The sequence below is a fragment of the Verticillium nonalfalfae genome, assembly GCF_003724135.2.
Source record: "Verticillium nonalfalfae strain VnAa140/NRRL 66861 chromosome Unknown scaffold_44, whole genome shotgun sequence".
In the NCBI taxonomy this organism is placed as follows: domain Eukaryota; kingdom Fungi; phylum Ascomycota; class Sordariomycetes; order Glomerellales; family Plectosphaerellaceae; genus Verticillium; species Verticillium nonalfalfae.
Window position 1 is genome coordinate 50958 of NW_021167269.1, and position 16403 is coordinate 67360.

The following is a 16403-nucleotide window of genomic DNA, read 5'->3' on the forward strand; positions in this document are numbered from 1 at the left end:
GCTCACCTTACCCCGCAGAACCCCCGCCAGACACACAGAAGGCGCGATAAGGGGCGATAAGATTTTTTCTCTGCAACAGGTCCAGCAGAGGCCCGCCGTCGTCACCACCACGACCAGCGACCAACGCAGCAGTAGCAGCAGCAGCAGCCGGCGGAGTTTTCTGTTCTATTTCACATACCTAGTCAGTCAAGAAGGCCCATCTTCCACGGCCCCTTCCCACCGTCCGCAAGACTCACACACATCTGCCCTGTAGCATGGCGCCCACGCGACCCAACAAGAAGAACAAGAAGCAACAGCAAGCAACCGACGCCAAGAAGATGGACCCCAGAGTGCTGCTCGAGGCAGCGTCGGCCAAGCTCGAAGAGGGAGACCTCGAGAACGCCCTCGGCGCGGCGACGGCCGCTCTCCAGGCGACAGGCCCCGGTGGTGAGCTCGAGCTCCTCTGCACCAACCTCATCGGGCAGATTTACGTCGAGGCCGGCGAGATTGACGACGCGCGGGCGGCGTTCACACGGGCCGTAGCCCTCGACAACGACGGGTCGGCGGACGAGGCGCGCGGCGGCGGGCCGGAGAAGTTTCTGTGGCTGGCGCAGCTCAGCTCGGACGGCGGCCAGGACAGCGTGCGGCGGTTCGAGCGGGGCGCGGCGGCGCTGCGGGCGCAGATCCGGGCGCTCGACGAGATGACGGGGCGGCGGACGCCGGAGCAGGAGGCGCTGCTCGAGGCGCGCAAGCGCCGGCTCGCCGGCACGCTGTGCGGCGTCGCCGAGGTGTACATGACGGACCTGTCGTGGGAGGCCGACGCCGAGCAGCGCTGCGAGGCGCTCGTCACCGAGGCGACGCTCGTGGCGCCCGGCCTCGCCGAGGCCTGGCAGACGGTGGCCAACGTGCGCATCTCGCAGCAGAAGGTCGACGAGGCCCGCGCCGCGCTCACCCGCAGCCTCGACATCTGGCGCGGCCTGCCCGTCACCCACCCGGACGTGCCCGATTTCCCGACGCGCGTCAGCCTCGCGCGGCTGCTGCTCGAGGTCGACATGGAGGAGGAGAGCATCGAGGTGCTCGAGAAGCTCGTCGGCGACGATGACGAGAGCGTCGAGGCCTGGTACCTCGGCGGCTGGGGCCAGTACATCTCGGGCGACAAGCTGAAGCAGGGCGAGGCCGAGGGCACCAAGACGACGACGTCGACGACGGCGGCCGCGGCCGCGGCCGCCGGCGGCGCCAACGAGGATGACGACTGGCGCGCCGTGTGGCGGTCGGCGCGCCAGTGGCTGACCGTCTGCCTCAAGCTTTACGAGCAGCAGGAGTACGAGGACGAGAAGCTCGGCGAGCACGCGAGGCAGCTGCTGGAGGCCATCACCAAGGAGCTCGGCCCCGCCGCGGAGAACGAGGCGGACGAGGTGTGGGAGGACGACAGCGATGACGAGGAGGAGGACCAGGAGATGGCGGGCTGAGTCGGCCAGCGTTCGGAGAAATGAAAATATATAAAGTAGTGGCCGTGCAGAGTTGTCTCTGGGATGATCAGGGGGAGTCGGGGCGTTCAAAAGATGACTATACACATGCAGCACACACACACACACATACATCAGCAGCGGGTCATGACGGTGGGTGCTGCATCGTCGAAACGATAGAGTCTCTCGCAAATAGATCACTGAAACGCAAACAATCGTCTGGCGTTTTTTCCCCCTTCCTTCCTCTGTATTCTCGTCATCATCACTAGGTATCCAAAATGCCGGGGGCTTTGATTTTTTTTTTTTTGTCTCTGTTGCATTTATGCACAATACTTCGCTACGCCGCCTCAACCTTGAGCTTCTCCACGCCCTCGGCCAGGCCGCCGTCCTCGTCATCGCCCTCGTCATACGTCACCTTGCCGACGTGGCCGCCCTCCCAGAGCTGCCGGCCCGTCATCTTGACGGGCTCCTTGACCTTTGCCTTTTTCAGCTCGGCCAGCCTCTCCTCCTCCTGCTGCAGGCGCGCCTCCTCCATCTCGCGCCGAAAATCGTCGCGCCACCGCAGAAACGTCTCGGGCGTGACGGGGGTGCCCTGGAACTTCTTGTTCTCCTCGCGCTCGGCCGCCATGACGGCCTCCTCGCGGCGGCGCTCGACGGCGGCCTTACGGTCGGTGATGAGCTGCTCGGCGGCGTCCTTGAGCGTGGCGTACAGCGAGAAGACCATGGCGACGCCGAGGTTCTCCTCGACCGTCTCGCCGAGCGACGCCAGCAGCGCCGCCTTGTCGTCGGCGACGGAGAAGTGCGGGTGCGGCGCGCCGGCCTGCTGCTCCGGGTTGAGGTCGAGAAAGGGGGCCTCGTCCGGGTAGGCTTCGGGGTAGCGGACGTGGAGGAGCATGGTCGGGGGTTCGGGGGCGTCCTCCTCGCCGACGACGTCGAGGACGACCTTTATCCTGAATTCCGTCTCGGAGATGTCTGTCAGACAAGAAAGGGGGGGAGGTCAGCACGTGTAGCTTTTGCGTGGCCTTGCGCCAGCTGCGTAGCCGCCCCCTGGAGGAGCAGCAGCAGCAGCGGCGTCGCATGTCATGTTGTGGCCCGAGAAGAGAGGGCAGGCAGGCGATGGGTCGTCATGGCGGGGTAGCTGACCTGTGATTTCTTCGGGAAAGATGGACTCGAGCACCTCGCGCTCCTCGACCTGTTCTTCGCGGCCCATGGTGATGATTGGGCCGGGTGCTTTGACGCCGTGCTGGAGGTCTGGGAACGAGCCGCAGCTGGGGGTGGGAGGGTGCGGATGGAGGGGGGGGGTGATTGAGTCTGCTGGGTTCGAAGTCGTTGCTCCTCGCTGGAGTCGGTCGTGGTCGGGTGCTGATGATCGCACACAGGGTGAGCCCCTCTTTGGGTCCGTCATAATGTGTCGGTCAGCTCAGCACCTTTGATTTCACATGACTTGCTCGCTCAATCGAATGATTATGCCGACTCCGAGAGACCGAATCAACATGCATTGGATCATTTTCTATCATCGCAAACGACGAGTCGGTCTGTCCAATGTCATCTCTGTCATAGCTCTTATTCTGGGCGGCATCAGTGTAGGGGCAGGCCTTGTCATGCCTGTTTTGCACAGGGCAGGGACGACCGCCGCAATAAGTGACCACACTTGGTGATGAAAAAAGTCGGCTGCCTCTCTCCAAATTGGTCCATAGTGGGAAATGATATCTTGACGATGTATTGTCAATGCAGAGACCAACAAATGCAATGTTCATTCCATCATGCCCTTTAATCACGACACTGTGTATTTCTACACGAAGCTGCATCCTGCCCCTCGAGGCTTTCCACTACCTTTATTGATGACCATGGAGAACCACTACACAACATCGCAGGCCCGTGGCGAACCTGAAGACAGCAGACGCCACTTTGCATCCACGTTCCTTTGGGCGATCGCATGGAGAACGCCAGGCAAAGGGCCCATCGGACGCCTGCCTCGAGACAAGTCCACATCGAAACGTAACCCCAACAGGACCAGTCTTCTTCATGAACAACTTTGGCCATGTAGACCCTGATAAGACGCCTCTTATCGCCAGGTGGAGGGGGCGACCAGAAATCGTTAGCGCCGCGCTCACCGCCCGGCAATTGAACAAAAAATTTGGTCCCCAGACGCTCGTCTCCGTCTCCAGTCGGTCCCCCATTGAGTCTGCTCCCAGCGGTTTTGGAAGGACAAGGACTGCCTCCCGCCGGTATCAACGGTCTTCAGAGAACTCCCTCCCTCCGCCCCCGATCGACAAGCCACCTCAACCGCTCCTTGTTTGAGATCAAAATGGCGACCAAGGCTGCCGCCACCGGAAGCAAGCGAAAGGCTGCCCCCATGGGCAAGGCCACCTCCGACAAGTCGGCCAAGAAGGTCAAGACGGACGCCCCCAAGAAGAAGAAGGCTGCGCCCGTCCAGAGCCCCGCCGACAGCAGCGACGACTTTGACGGCATCGACGACGACGAGTCTGACGGCGGCGCCAAACTCGAGCAATCGCCCCTGCAGAAGAAGAAGTACGACGGCAAGGCCAAGGCCGACAACATCACTGGCGTCGGAAAGCCCGTCATTAGTACGCCCGCCACGTTCCCAAAAAAAAAAAAAAAACAAGAAAAAAAAAACCAAGAGACCACAATGCTAACTGACCACCAGCGGAATCCTCCAAGGAGGCCCACGCTCTCCAGAAGAAGCTGGCCCGCGAGCGCAAGGCCGCCAAGCCTCTCGGCGATGAGGTCCAACGCACCAAGAAGATCTGGGAGCGCCTGAGGAGAAAGTCCCACGTCCCCTCGGAGGAGAGGAAACAGCTGCTCGAGGAGCTCTTCACCATCATCACCGGCCGTGTCAAGGACTTTGTCCTCAAGCACGACGCCGTGCGCGCCGTGCAGACGGCCATCAAGTACTCCAACGCCGCCCAGAGGAAGCAGATTTGCACCGAGCTCCAGGGCACCTTCTCCCAGCTCGCCGAGAGCCGATACGCCAAGTTCCTCATCGCCAAGCTCGTCGTCCAGAAGGAGCCCGAGATCAGGGACATGATCATCCCCGAGTTCTACGGCAGGGTTCGCCGTCTCATCAACCACCCCGAGGCCTCGTGGATCCTCGACGACATTTACCGCCAGGTCGCCAGCAAGGAGCAGAAGGCCATTCTCCTGCGCGAGTGGTACGGCCCCGAGTTTGCCCTGCTCGAGCGCAACAAGAACGAGAAGCCGACCTCGGACCTCGCCGCCATTCTCGAGGAGTCCCCCAGCAAGAGGGGGCCCATCATGAAGACGCTGTGCGACATGATCAACTCGCTGGTGCAGAAGAAGATGACCGGTTTCACCATGCTCCACGACGCCATGCTGCAGTACTTCCTCAACATCAAGCCTGGCAGCGACGAGCACACGGCCTTCCTCGACCTGCTCCGCGATGACGAGAGCGGCGATCTCTTCAAGAACATGGCCTTTACCCGCTCCGGTTCGCGTCTCGCGTGCCTCCTCCTCGCCCACGGTTCCTCCAAGGACCGAAGGAACATCCTCAAGGTCTACAAGGACAACTTCGTCCTCATGTCCGGCGACGCCAATGCCCACATGGTCATCCTCACGGCGTTTGACGTGATTGACGACACAAAGATGACGTCCAAGGTGATCTTCTCTGAACTCATCAGCGACGACGAAGAAAAGGTCGCCGAGAACATCATCGCGTCCATGAACAACCAGTACGCCCGGGCCACACTGATGTACCCCATCGAGGGTCAGTCCAAGGCCCTGTTCCTCTCCAACATGAGCGACGACAAGGCCATCCTCCAGGAGGTGCACGAGATCCGCAAGACGACGAGTAAGAAGGACGATCACATTCGACGCGCAGAGCTGGCAGCCGTCCTGGCACCATCCCTTCTCAGCACCATTGCCGCCGCCGCCCCAACGCTGCTGGCAGACTCGTTCGGCTGCCACATCGTGACCGAGGTCCTCCTGTCCGTCGAGGGCGACAAGACGAAGGCGCTCGAGGCCGTCGCCGCCGTCGCCGAGGGCGACCCCACCGCCGAGCCCATGGAGCTCGACAACCACGTCGCGCAGCAGGCCCACGTGTCGCAGACGGCCTGGGGCGGCCGTGCGCTCAAGACGCTCATCGCCGGCGGCAAGTATAACAAGCAGACGGGCAAGGTGGAGCAGGTCGAGCCCCCGCTTAAGTTTGCCGACGCGCTGTACCCCGTCATCGAGGACCACGTCGTTCAATGGGCCACGGGCCCCAGCTCGCTCGTGGTGCTTGCGCTTCTCGAGAGCCCCGACTTTAGCCACGGCAAGGAGCTCAAGGCGACGCTCAAGAAGAGCAAGAAGCAGCTGCAGGCTGCCGCGACGGAAGAGACGGCGGAGCAGAAGGCCAGGCGGGAGGCCGAGGCCGAGGCGGCGGGGGAGGACAGCGACAAGGGTGACAAGAAGGCCAAAAAGGCAAAGAAGGGCGGCGCCAAGCCCGAGAGGCCAGTGGGCAACTCTGGCACCAGACTGTTGCTGGAAAAATTGTAAGGAAGGCGTTGTTGCGTCGGGGGACGACGGCTGGCGTAGTTTGTTGCTTTGGTAAATGTGTATGTATTGAGGACAAGCAAAAGGATCTTGTCGCGGCAAATGGCAATCAGCCACTCGAATAGAGTCTTGTGGGTGACACGGATACCCCCCCTTATCATCTCACTGTATCATCTCACGGCGCGATCGTCCGGCTTTTGTTTTGGCGTGGCCTGGTGGAGGGATGCCTGGTGCCTCTCCAGGTGCGTCCGTCTGATAGGAGCCCAGCCAGCGTCACTCGTCGTGCGGTCTCCCGGTGGAATGAGGTCGTGAAGAGCCATTGGATGAGCTGCGCTGTCAACCGTCGTTTCGGTGCAATGCTACATAAGACATGGTGTACGAGAGTGACACTTGGACGCCCAGAGGAGTTGTTGCCGAGGCAAGGTAGTTGGACGTGCCCTGCTCGTAGTAACCCGATGTGTAAGGAGGAAAACATGTTGCTCGCTCATCGATGAACGGCAATAATGCGTATTTGCTACTGTCATAGCGCTGTGTATGGCAATACCTTTTAAGATGGAAATGGAACTACCCCCCTCATTTGCTGGCGAACTTACCGGGGTATCATCTCGCTGATTGCTGACTTGGACGCGTTCAACCAGCTGGCGCGTTGTCCATCGGCTCTCGAGGATGTATGCCGCACTTCTATATGCTTGTCACAGCAACCTGCCTAGGTACGCGCTTGAAGCAAAGTCAGAACACGGGTGTGTTGCTCTACCACGGTACCTACTTCCGCACCTTCCCAGCAGGCAGGACAAACCAGCCTTCCTTCCACCCTTCGATCAGACTGCCCGTAGAAATAGGTTGTTGCTTCCCACAACAGTCTCGTATGACTCTCCTCCCACAACTCTTCTTCTATTTTGCCCATCGACGGTACGTTCAAGTGTTCTGATCAGGCCAACTCGAAGCCCTGGAACCTAGTATCATTCACTGCCCCTCAGTCTGACAACATCGTCCTCTAAGGGTTTTCGTAACTTCCCATATTGGACGTGCGTTCGCTCCTGTTCTTCCCTTTCTCCGGCCATTCATTTCTCTCGTCCCCTCTCAAGCTACGAAACGGAAACCGTCCAGAGCTTGAACACTTCACATGCAACGACCGACCTGAGCGGCATGCAACTACCCATCGTCGCTCGTTGCTGCACATCAACATCACCCCCAGCCAGTCCACACCAAATACAACGCCATGCGTCGCAGCCCTTCCCCTCAGTCGGGCACTGAATGCTCAGACGGTCTGACCTTCTACCGATGCCGCACTAATCACTATGCAGGCTGTTGCTCGGTCGATCCCTGCGAGCTGCCCGGATGTCCTGACGACAGGGACAGGGTCACCGGCGAGGAGGGAAGCACCACTGGTGGCAACGAGGGCGATACGCCCGTAGATGGTGAGGACGGCGAAGAAGGAGGTGGAAAAGGAGACAGAGAAAAGCCTACTTTTACTCGCACGGCGATTCCCACGACCATTGCCTCCAAAGCGCCCCCGCTTCAGCCGTCTCCGACTGTGAACCACTCGACTCCGGCTGCTGCGACGACCACAAACGTTGGCGCTCCAGGCAAAGAGGCTCCCACCACGCCGTCAGCTGTCGAGCCAGTTCCCACTCTAGCCCCTGGCAACTCTATTGCCCCTGAGCCGACTCTCGCTACGGGCATTTCTGCACCGACCAAGACAACCGACGCAGAGGATGCCGGAGACGGAGGTCTGTCCACTGCAGCCAAGGGCGGTATCTTCGGCGCTATGGGCGCTGTTATGCTCATCGTCATCGTCGCCTTCTTCCTTTGCGGCAAGAGAGGCAGGAAGCTCAGAAAGTCACTCACTGCTGGAGGCACCATTTCTGACGACGACCCCCTCGATGGCAAGGGCGGACTCCAGCCCTTTGGCACACCCCCACCTGGCATGATCCAGGAACTTAAGAATAATGGCATTCTTGCCCCCTTTGGAGGTCTGTCGTCATTTCATCAGCTTCCAAAATCAAAATTGTTGGCTGACCACATTTTCAGATCACTACGAGGAGCCTCACTCTCGATTCACCCGCGCCTGCGCTTACAACAGATCCCATCGTATGAAGAACGACCCTCTCAGCCCTGTGTCTCTTGCCTCTCCCGCCACCATAGATCTTGAGCCCCAAACCTCCTTCGTGGAACCTTCGCGTCCGAGATCCGCGACCCCCGAGTTCTCTCGTACGGACGCATCAACTCCCGAGCTTCAAGGATCACCCAAGCGAGCCGCACTTGCCGAGCTTGTGTCGCCCGGTCCCCCCAAGCTCGTTCAGATCCCAATGAACCGTCAAAGCATGCAGCGCTACAAGGCCTACCGCCCGAGTGAGCAGATGCACCCTCTCTGTGAGGGCAGCTCTGCCAGTCTGCGAGGAGACCTTTCCGCCACTCCTGATGAACGGCACCAGAACAGATATGTCAACAGTTGGTCTCGGTGGGATGCGGCTGCTGGTCACTAATGGGTTGGATGCCATCTGAAGAGGTCGCAACAAGTCTTGGTGGGGGTGTTCGAAGGGGTTGAGGGTCCGAGGAACAAGTGTCTTTGTTTTGGTTCTGTTTCTGGCGTTGGGTATACCCGCGGCTGCTTTCCACGATTCATACCGCCTTTGGCTTCGTGTACATTTTGTCGCAGTTCAATACTAGTCATCTGCTGACATTCGCCACGTTGCAAACTACAGCCAGTGTGCAGTGCATGGTTATCGCCTTTCGTCCTCCAAGAGAATCGAAATGTCAGGGCACCGCCTTGACGAGATCATGGTGAGGATCCAAGACCGAGACATTCGAGCGAGCTGTTCACAAGGGCAAGAGAAATTGGATGGGTATTCAACACATACAAAGCAATCTGTCCGTTCCATCCCTCCCGTCCCGTCCGGTGAAAGAGCCGGTAATACGCCTAACAACATGCAGTCATGTCTCGAATCGATGCGCAGCCTGATGACTGCTGCCTACCTTTGCACTCGTCCCTTTTATCCCTGTGCCTGTCCCGAGCGTCGCCGTCTATGAAAAAGCCCTGCACCACCGTGACGTTGGACCACCATCCACGGGAGCGGCCTGTCCTTTTCTACAAGAGAGTGCGACGGGAAGGTGCCCCGTTGCCCACTCTCGCCCATGTGTCCGGCACGTCACCTGCTCTGCAGCTTGCTGATCTCGTCGAGGAGCTCCTGGAGGTCTTCGTCGGTGATCTTGTCTTGGAGGGACGGGATGAGCGTCTTGGCCTCTTCGGCCGTCTCGCAGCAGAGAGAGCCTACGTAGATATGCAATGGTCAGCAGTCTGGAGCAACGGGTACAGACTACCGCTTTCCTGCGAGGGCAGGCAAGGGAGTTCGCGTGGAGGCAAGGGACCAACCTATTTGCGCGCGCTCAAACTTGGCGAGCTGCTTGTGGGCGCTGAGCAGTCGCTCGACGGCCTCGACGTTCTCTTTCTGGCGGAAGCGCGAGAAGGCATCTAGGTAGTTGAGGGTTTGCGTGAGCATCCTGCAGCGAGGCGGCGTGTCAGTTTTTTTTTTTTTTTGAGTCATTCATGGCTTTCTGCTGGGACGGCAGGAGAGTGCACGCGCCGTCGTGGGTGCGGCAGCGAAGGGGAGAGGGAGAAGGGAACACATGGCGTACTCGGTTTCGTTGACGTTCTTGCGATCCATCCGGCGCTTGGTGACGAGGGCGTTGATGACGAGCGAGGCCTCGGAGAGGGTCAGCGTGTCGACCTCCTGGAACTCGCCCAGCTCGAGCACGGCCTCGGCCTTCTCCTGGCCGGGGACCGGGGGGCGGGGGCGCGAGGTGGGCTTGAAGTGCTTGCGCTCCTGCTTCCGGGGCGGGATCAGTGTCGAGTCGCCCTGGTCGGCCATGTTGGAGGGGCGGTGCTGCGATGAGGTAGGTAGCCTTGTCGCGCCGTCGCGAGTTGGTGGAGGGTCGTGCTGACAGGGGCCAATTTAAGTCGTATCTTATGGCTCGCGTTCGATTGCGTTGGTGGTCGAGAAATGATTGCCGCAATTGCTGATGGCGTGGATGCGTAGGTGGAAGATGGCGTGTCGTGCCCCGTCGTGAATGAGGCTGAAAGATTGAAGGAAGACCGAATGTCGATTCCCACCATCATGCACGGACCTGAATGTCCTTGGACCCAGCACGCTAGAAGGTACCTGGTGCCGGGGGGGGAGCCAAAGCTGGTATCGGGGGGGGGGGGGGTTCGCTCTGAGGCGCGTCTAGACAGTGGGCCATTCGCTGGCGCTTCACCCGTGCTCACCAGCCTGCCTGTACTCGGCCTCATCTCGTCTCGAAATCCGACATAACGGTATTGTGCCGGCCACGTGTGATAACACCGTGAGATTGGACGTTTGAGCAGACAAATGACGATCAAACTCAACCATTTCATAACACCGCAGCAGCCGAAGACGAACCATGTACGTATGCCATCTCTCCGCCTCCATTGCCCACATGCTCATCGGCTCACAGGACTGTCTTCGCTGTCATCATCATCAACAAGGCCGGCGGTCTCATCTTTCACCGGACCTTTCACGAGGGTGGGCTCAACCAACTCAGCACGAATGACTACCTCGTTCTAGCGGGCACATTCCATGGGTGAGAGCTGCGCATCTTCCCCCCTTTCAGTCCGGGGCCACGCCGTGCTGACCTTGCCACCCCCTTTCCAGCGTCCACGCCATCACAGCCCGCCTGGATCCCATCAAGACCCAACCCAACCGCACATCCAACGTCCCCGGAAGCATACCGAGCCGGCCTGAGCCGCCGTCGGGCCTCGAGGTCATGGAGACGGAGAACTTCCGGCTCCAGTGCTTCAACACGCTGACAGGGACCAAGTTCCTGCTCTTCACCGACACGACACAGGTCAACGTCGACGTGACGATGCGCAAGATCTACGACCTGTACAGTGATTATGTCATGAAGAACCCCTTTTACCAGCTGGAGATGCCCGTCCGTTGCGAGATTTTCGACAGGAAGCTGCTGTCGTACATGAGAGAAATCAACAATAGGTGATAGCGTAATGACAGAATCAGCTTTGAAACCACACGAATGAGAGCGTGATGCAACACATTTGGCGGCAGCCTTCTCTGCATGCCTCGGAGAGCAAATGTCGGCAGGCCGTCTAAACCTTGGTATTGTCTGTTCTTGTTACTACACACTCGGATCTAAGGCTCCAAGGATGAACACGCTCGCGGCCTTGGGGATCTATGACGTGTCCATCTTATCGTCGTCCTTCTTGTCCTTCTTGTCGCTGCTACCGCTCGCCTCGCCCAGCAGCGGGGCCGACTCGCCATCCTCCTTGATGTCGTCCAGCGAAGCCTTCTGGGCAGCCTCGGCATCCTCGCGTGCCTTCTTCTCCTGCCGCGCCTTCTCCTCCTCCATGCTCATGCGCAGCGCCAGCGCGAGCTCCGGGTCCATGGACGGGTCAAAGTCGAGCCCGTCAAAGTCGCCGCCGCCCTCGCCGCCGCCACCCGCGCCGCCTCCGCCGCTGCCGCCACCGTTACCGGCGCCCTCGCCGAGCAATATCGGGGAGGAGATGAGCTGGTCGCTGAGCAGCTTGGCGCTCGGGGGGATGACGACCAGATGTGAGCCCTCGCCTCCCTTGACGTTCTCGTTGAAGGCCTGCAGCTTCTGCTGGGTCTCGTCGTCGTTGTGGGCGCCAAAGAGCACAAAGTCGACCGAGACGTTGCCCTTCTTCATCTTCTTGGCGAGCTGCACCAGCTTCTTCTCCTCCTCCTCGATCGGCGAGCAGACAAAGACGATTATCCGTTGACGTTGCGACTTGTTTTGACGGTGCTTGAGAGCCAGCTGCGCGCGGAGGGGGGGGAATGATTAGTCAACCATGGACTGGTGCAGAGGGTTGGGTGTATCCCGCGGAAAGTGGGTGAGAGCTTTGAACGTACACCGGCGACCTGGATTCCTGTAGCAAGGTGCGAGGACCCCTTGATCTTGTTCTTCGTGCGATGGAGGCCCTCGAGAATCTTGCCCTGTTCCGTGGTGAGCGTGACGAGGACCTCGGGGCCCTTGCCGCCCATGCTCATCAATCCCACAGACGACTCGGGGTTGCTGTTCGTGATGGTCTGGAAGATCACGTTGGCGGCATCGGCCTGCGAGTCGAACCGTGTGGGTTGGTAGTCACCGTTGCGGCTGCTCTCGCTGTTGTCGACGACAACCATGACCGCTTCGAGAACCATCTTGGGCGGCGGTGCTCCGGGCTGAGTCGTAGGAAAGGGAGGGCGAGCGTGTCGACAGAAGGGATGTGTGCTGGTCGGAGACTGTGACTTGCAATAGTGCGCGATTCTGTGTGTTGTCGACAGTTGGGATGACGTTGCGCAGGTTGCGATGGCCAGGGCTGGTCTAGAAAGCTGCAGAGGCGTGGATGATGTACAGCCAGCTTCACGACGAGAGCTCCTGTCCCGTCTGTCGTAAGGCAGTTCAGCCTAGCGGTCATCCATTGGTTGGTCGAGGGAAGCCCCACCTGCTCCATCTACATGCACAAGTACCTAGATACCTTGGTACGCAAGGGCCATGTTCTTTTTGGGGGAGACCGGCCTTCCTTACGTAAGGCGGCCTCGAGGTCCCGTCTCCCAGGTTTGTTTACACCCATACACCAGCTCCGTCCACTCACGAGCCGATCCTCCATCATCGGCGCTTCCACATATCAATACGACCTCTCAACATTTCATCCTCCGAACGCACGACCTCTGTACTATCGAGCCCGACACACCATCCAGATCAAGCAGCATGGCACCAGTTCGAGCGAACAGACGCGTGTCAGGCGACTCCCCAGCGCAGCATGCCACCTCCCCCGACAGACACATGATCCCTACAAAGACGGCAGCAACGCCGATACGCAAGAGCCCGATCAAGAAGAGGAAGGGCATCACACTCGAACAAAAGCAGGCCTTGGTCGAAAACCTGCAGCTTGAGAGTATGTCATGTCCAGACTGTGGGTGGCAAGGATCGAGACGCGTAGACACTGACACGCCTACCAGTCACAGACCGCGCGAGACGGCTGCGCGCCCAGTATCATGCCCAGGCACAGAGCCTGCGATCGCGAGTCGAAATGCGCGTCAACAGAATCCCCAGATCGCTTCTCAAGTCCACCATGCAGGACCTGGTCGCCAAGTGCGCCGAGCAGCAGAAGAAGCTTGCCGCGGCTGCGCGTCCGCCGCCCGTACCGGAGAAGGACTTTGCTCCCAGGGCCAGTCCGATCAAGACAGTCAACGCGTCACAACCCGCATCGCGCCCCAGGAAACGGCTGAGGTTAGTTCACATCTGGTGCGTCGCTCATCATCATCATCGCTGACCCCGGCCAGTGAGGACATGGCAGGTGACAAGGAGAACCAAGGAATCGACAACCCCAAGAAGAAGCACCGCGGTGGCCCCGCTCACATTTCGACCATCCCCGAGGCGGCCCAGATACTCTCACCCACGTCGACCAATGCTCGCTACCTCCCGCGTGAGCGCACTATGGCCTCGCCGGCAAAGCCCGCCTTCTCGAGGCCCGCCTCGCCCACCAAAGCGCCCACGACGGCACGGTCTGCTCTCTCGAACATGGTTGAGAGGGCGAAAGCCGCTCGCCCAGCCCCTACCCGCAAGACGACAACCTCCTCCACGACGAGCTCCGCCTCAGCAGCCCCTTCTGCAGCCCCAGCCCCAGCCGCGTCCCGGACAAGACGAGCCGCTCCTGCGGCCAGCAAACCCCCCCAGGTACGGCCAGCTACCCGCACCGGTCGGCGGGTCAGCGAGTCGAGCGACGGGAGCACGGCGACGGTTGTCAAGAAGCCTGCCGCCGCCAAAGCCACGGCGGCCACAGGGGCGAAGCGAACGGTCATGGGGACCATCAGGAAGGGTGTCGCCGCCAGCACCGCGAAGAAGGCCGCCGCTACTGCTACGGCTGCGGCTGCGGCGTCCAAAGCGACGGCGGCATCCACGGCAGGGTCTACAAGAGTGCTCCGGAAGCGAGGCTAGCTAGCCGATCCGACTTGAAGCACGTAATGTACCATGAACATGAGGTACGGATGGTTTTGGTTTTGCCTGGTCCAAAGAGCTCACTCGAAATTTTCTTGGCGTGCAATACGGCACTGACGGTTGGGGCGTTCTTTTGGGTTTCACGAATGACAATGCGGGGCAACGCACAAGGGATTGGCGTGGAGGCTATGCAGTTTATTTGGCAGTCGCTCGCACACCCGCTCATCAGCGGCTTCCCAAATGCAAAGGCGTTTCTTGTTTTCTCATGAGCACATACAGTCCCCCCTCCCGTCTAGGCTAACTGCTGCCGGCGGCCCCCGCAGCGGCGGCGGCGGCCTGGGCGGCCTTCTTCTTCAGCTTCTTGTCGTCGACCAGTTCAATGTTGTCCTCGGGTATCTCCTTGTACTTCTCGAGCAGGAACTCCTCAATCTCGTCGCTGACGTCGCCCTGGACGACAATCTCGGAGCCGCCGCTGGGCAGCTTGCTGACGGAGGAGCCGGTGGCGAACTTCTTGCCGAGGTCCTTGGCGACCTTTTTGAGGTCGAGGCCAAAGGCCTCGAGGCCGATGACGGCCGTGACAAACTTCTTCTTGTTGCGCTCGATGCGCTTGATGGTGATGGTGCTGTTGGCGAGGCGGTCGGCCTGCTTGGCCTCGGCGGCCTCGGCCTTGGCGGCCTTCTTCTGGGCGTCTTTGGCGGCGCGCTTCTGCGCCTCGACGGACAGGGACGCCGTCGCCGCCTCGAGGGCCTCGGGCGACCAGATCTTGTCGTAGAGCGGGCGCTCGTTCTTCTCGAGCCACTCCTGGCACTTCTTCACCGTGCCGCCATATTCGCAAAACTACGCGTGTCGGCGTCGTACGGGTCAGGGTTCAATGAGCTTGCTTTTTGGGTTTTTGGTTTCACCCCCATGCACACGGGGACTTGCGTGTGTGTGCGTGCGTGCCATGGGGTCTATGTGGGGGAGAGAGGGAGAGAGCTGTTGGGATCGTACCTCGGGGGGGAGAGTGCAGACTGCGGAAGGACAGAGGTGTGGTTAGTTTTCACGCAGAGCTTGTGACGTCGGTTTTGGAGGGGTAAATGGGAGGGAGGGGGTTCAATTCTCACCACCACAATATGTGACGTGACGGCTCTGGGGCTCAAAATCGGCTTGCTCCGTATCGGCCATAAGAGCGGGTGTAGGGGGGACTCTGGTAGGACTGAAGAATGAAGTGTTGGTGTTGGTGTTGGTGAGGTTGTGCAGAACGAACGCGTGGTTCGCAGCTTCGTTTCCGACAACAGACGCAGCAGGCCTCTCGCGGAGCGACTGCGGGGTGGTTTTGCTTGGTACCGTAGGAACAACAGGATGGCGGGGTTCCTGAGGCGTTTGGGCTTGCACCGCCTCGTCTGCTTAGCTAACGGGACGGCTCGCTGAGGCGTGGGCGGCACCGAGGGCGCCCCGGAAGAGTTCAGTAGCCGCCCGTCGGCGGGTGTCTACATATTCATCATTAGGCGCCCTGGAAATCAATGTCACACTGCCCCCCATCTGTTCCAACCCATCCGAGATGTAGCGCGACCGGGGTTGCTGGTTGTTGTGTTCATGCAGCACTCCGGCGAGGCCCTTCCGAATGGGTGGAGGAGAGTCGCGTTGACAAGATGTGTGTGTGGCTGTCTGCGTAGGGCAGAATGAGAGGACGTGTGGTGACGAGTTGCAGACTCAGCTTGTTGTCACGGTGGTGTCGAGCGTCAAAAGAGAACAGCACACACAACCGATATAACGGCGGATCGTGTCTGCCTCTGTACTGTCATTGAGCCTCAGTGGGTTGACCGGCGCTCGTGTGCGAGTCGCAACCAACGGGCTGATGGCCGCAAAAGCTCCAATCGACGATGCATCCATCCATCGTATGGTGTGGAGTGTCCGACGACGAAACAAAAAAGAGAGGACTGAAGCGGATTCGAACCACTGACATTGCGATCTGCAATCGCACGCTCTACCCCTGAGCTACCAGTCCTAGTTGATGAATAAGCAAAAGGCGGCACTTACTTCATGTAGGGCAATGCGGACGAGTCGTTGAACTCCCATCTTTGTGAGAGCAATTCTCATTCATCGGAGATGGGTTAGGAGAGAGAGAGAGAGAGAGAGAGAGAATAGGCACGCCTCCGAACGGGTGACACCTATGAATTCGTCTCCTCATGCCTCGGCCGTCCCGCGGATTTTATCATTTAGTCGAACAAGTATCTATCTGCCTGAACAAGGAAAGAAAAAAAAAAGAAAAAGAGGGAACAAGAAGGCCAAAAGAGATAGGACCGAAGCGGATTTGAACCACTGACATTGCGATAATGTTGCAATACTGCAATCGCACGCTCTACCCCTGAGCTACCGGTCCTATGAAGGACGAGGTTGGAGAAAAAAGTATTTATTGCAACGTGGCCTTCGGCTCCATCAAGCAGTCTTTGCAGATGCATACCGCCTATTTCATACACGATGTATCAAGTG

At 59.5% G+C, this 16403-nt stretch overlaps 9 protein-coding genes and 1 non-coding gene across 10 annotated transcripts; 5 read left to right on the forward strand and 5 right to left on the reverse strand.

Annotated features, from left to right (window-relative positions):
• Positions 1–254: 254 nt before the first annotated feature.
• On the forward strand, positions 255–1448 carry D7B24_006320 (uncharacterized protein; the record flags this gene model as incomplete). The annotated part of the gene is made up of 1 exon (XM_028640453.1): positions 255–1448. One exon carries the CDS (start codon positions 255–257, stop codon positions 1446–1448), a length of 1194 nt encoding a protein of 397 aa, XP_028495321.1.
• A 334-nt stretch (positions 1449–1782) lies between these two features.
• On the reverse strand, positions 1783–2655 carry D7B24_006321 (uncharacterized protein; the record flags this gene model as incomplete). The annotated part of the gene is made up of 2 exons (XM_028640454.1): positions 1783–2417; positions 2589–2655. The coding sequence occupies 2 exons, from the start codon at positions 2653–2655 to the stop codon at positions 1783–1785; spliced, it is 702 nt and encodes a 233-aa protein (XP_028495322.1).
• A 1098-nt stretch (positions 2656–3753) lies between these two features.
• On the forward strand, positions 3754–5960 carry PUF6 (pumilio domain member 6; the record flags this gene model as incomplete). Its single annotated transcript, XM_028640455.1, has 2 exons — positions 3754–4033; positions 4114–5960. 2 exons carry the CDS (start codon positions 3754–3756, stop codon positions 5958–5960), a joined length of 2127 nt encoding a protein of 708 aa, XP_028495323.1.
• Positions 5961–7176: 1216 nt separating this feature from the next.
• D7B24_006323 (uncharacterized protein) lies at positions 7177–8443 on the forward strand (the record flags this gene model as incomplete). The annotated part of the gene is made up of 2 exons (XM_028640456.1): positions 7177–7930; positions 7989–8443. The coding sequence occupies 2 exons, from the start codon at positions 7177–7179 to the stop codon at positions 8441–8443; spliced, it is 1209 nt and encodes a 402-aa protein (XP_028495324.1).
• A 663-nt stretch (positions 8444–9106) lies between these two features.
• RPB4 (RNA polymerase B) lies at positions 9107–9826 on the reverse strand (the record flags this gene model as incomplete). Its single annotated transcript, XM_028640457.1, has 3 exons — positions 9107–9228; positions 9331–9458; positions 9594–9826. 3 exons carry the CDS (start codon positions 9824–9826, stop codon positions 9107–9109), a joined length of 483 nt encoding a protein of 160 aa, XP_028495325.1.
• A 246-nt stretch (positions 9827–10072) lies between these two features.
• D7B24_006325 (uncharacterized protein) lies at positions 10073–10970 on the forward strand (the record flags this gene model as incomplete). Its single annotated transcript, XM_028640458.1, has 3 exons — positions 10073–10113; positions 10431–10556; positions 10628–10970. The coding sequence occupies 3 exons, from the start codon at positions 10073–10075 to the stop codon at positions 10968–10970; spliced, it is 510 nt and encodes a 169-aa protein (XP_028495326.1).
• A 192-nt stretch (positions 10971–11162) lies between these two features.
• On the reverse strand, positions 11163–12151 carry PSMD4 (26S proteasome non-ATPase regulatory subunit 4; the record flags this gene model as incomplete). Its single annotated transcript, XM_028640459.1, has 2 exons — positions 11163–11765; positions 11861–12151. The coding sequence occupies 2 exons, from the start codon at positions 12149–12151 to the stop codon at positions 11163–11165; spliced, it is 894 nt and encodes a 297-aa protein (XP_028495327.1).
• A 550-nt stretch (positions 12152–12701) lies between these two features.
• On the forward strand, positions 12702–13931 carry D7B24_006327 (uncharacterized protein; the record flags this gene model as incomplete). Its single annotated transcript, XM_028640460.1, has 3 exons — positions 12702–12888; positions 12953–13223; positions 13277–13931. 3 exons carry the CDS (start codon positions 12702–12704, stop codon positions 13929–13931), a joined length of 1113 nt encoding a protein of 370 aa, XP_028495328.1.
• Positions 13932–14228: 297 nt separating this feature from the next.
• Positions 14229–15989, reverse strand: TMA22 (Translation machinery-associated protein 22; the record flags this gene model as incomplete). The annotated part of the gene is made up of 4 exons (XM_028640461.1): positions 14229–14768; positions 14922–14941; positions 15035–15233; positions 15951–15989. The coding sequence occupies 4 exons, from the start codon at positions 15987–15989 to the stop codon at positions 14229–14231; spliced, it is 798 nt and encodes a 265-aa protein (XP_028495329.1).
• A 220-nt stretch (positions 15990–16209) lies between these two features.
• On the reverse strand, positions 16210–16293 carry D7B24_006329. Its single transcript has one exon. It is a non-coding gene; the product is annotated as a tRNA-Cys (tRNA).
• Positions 16294–16403: the final 110 nt, after the last annotated feature.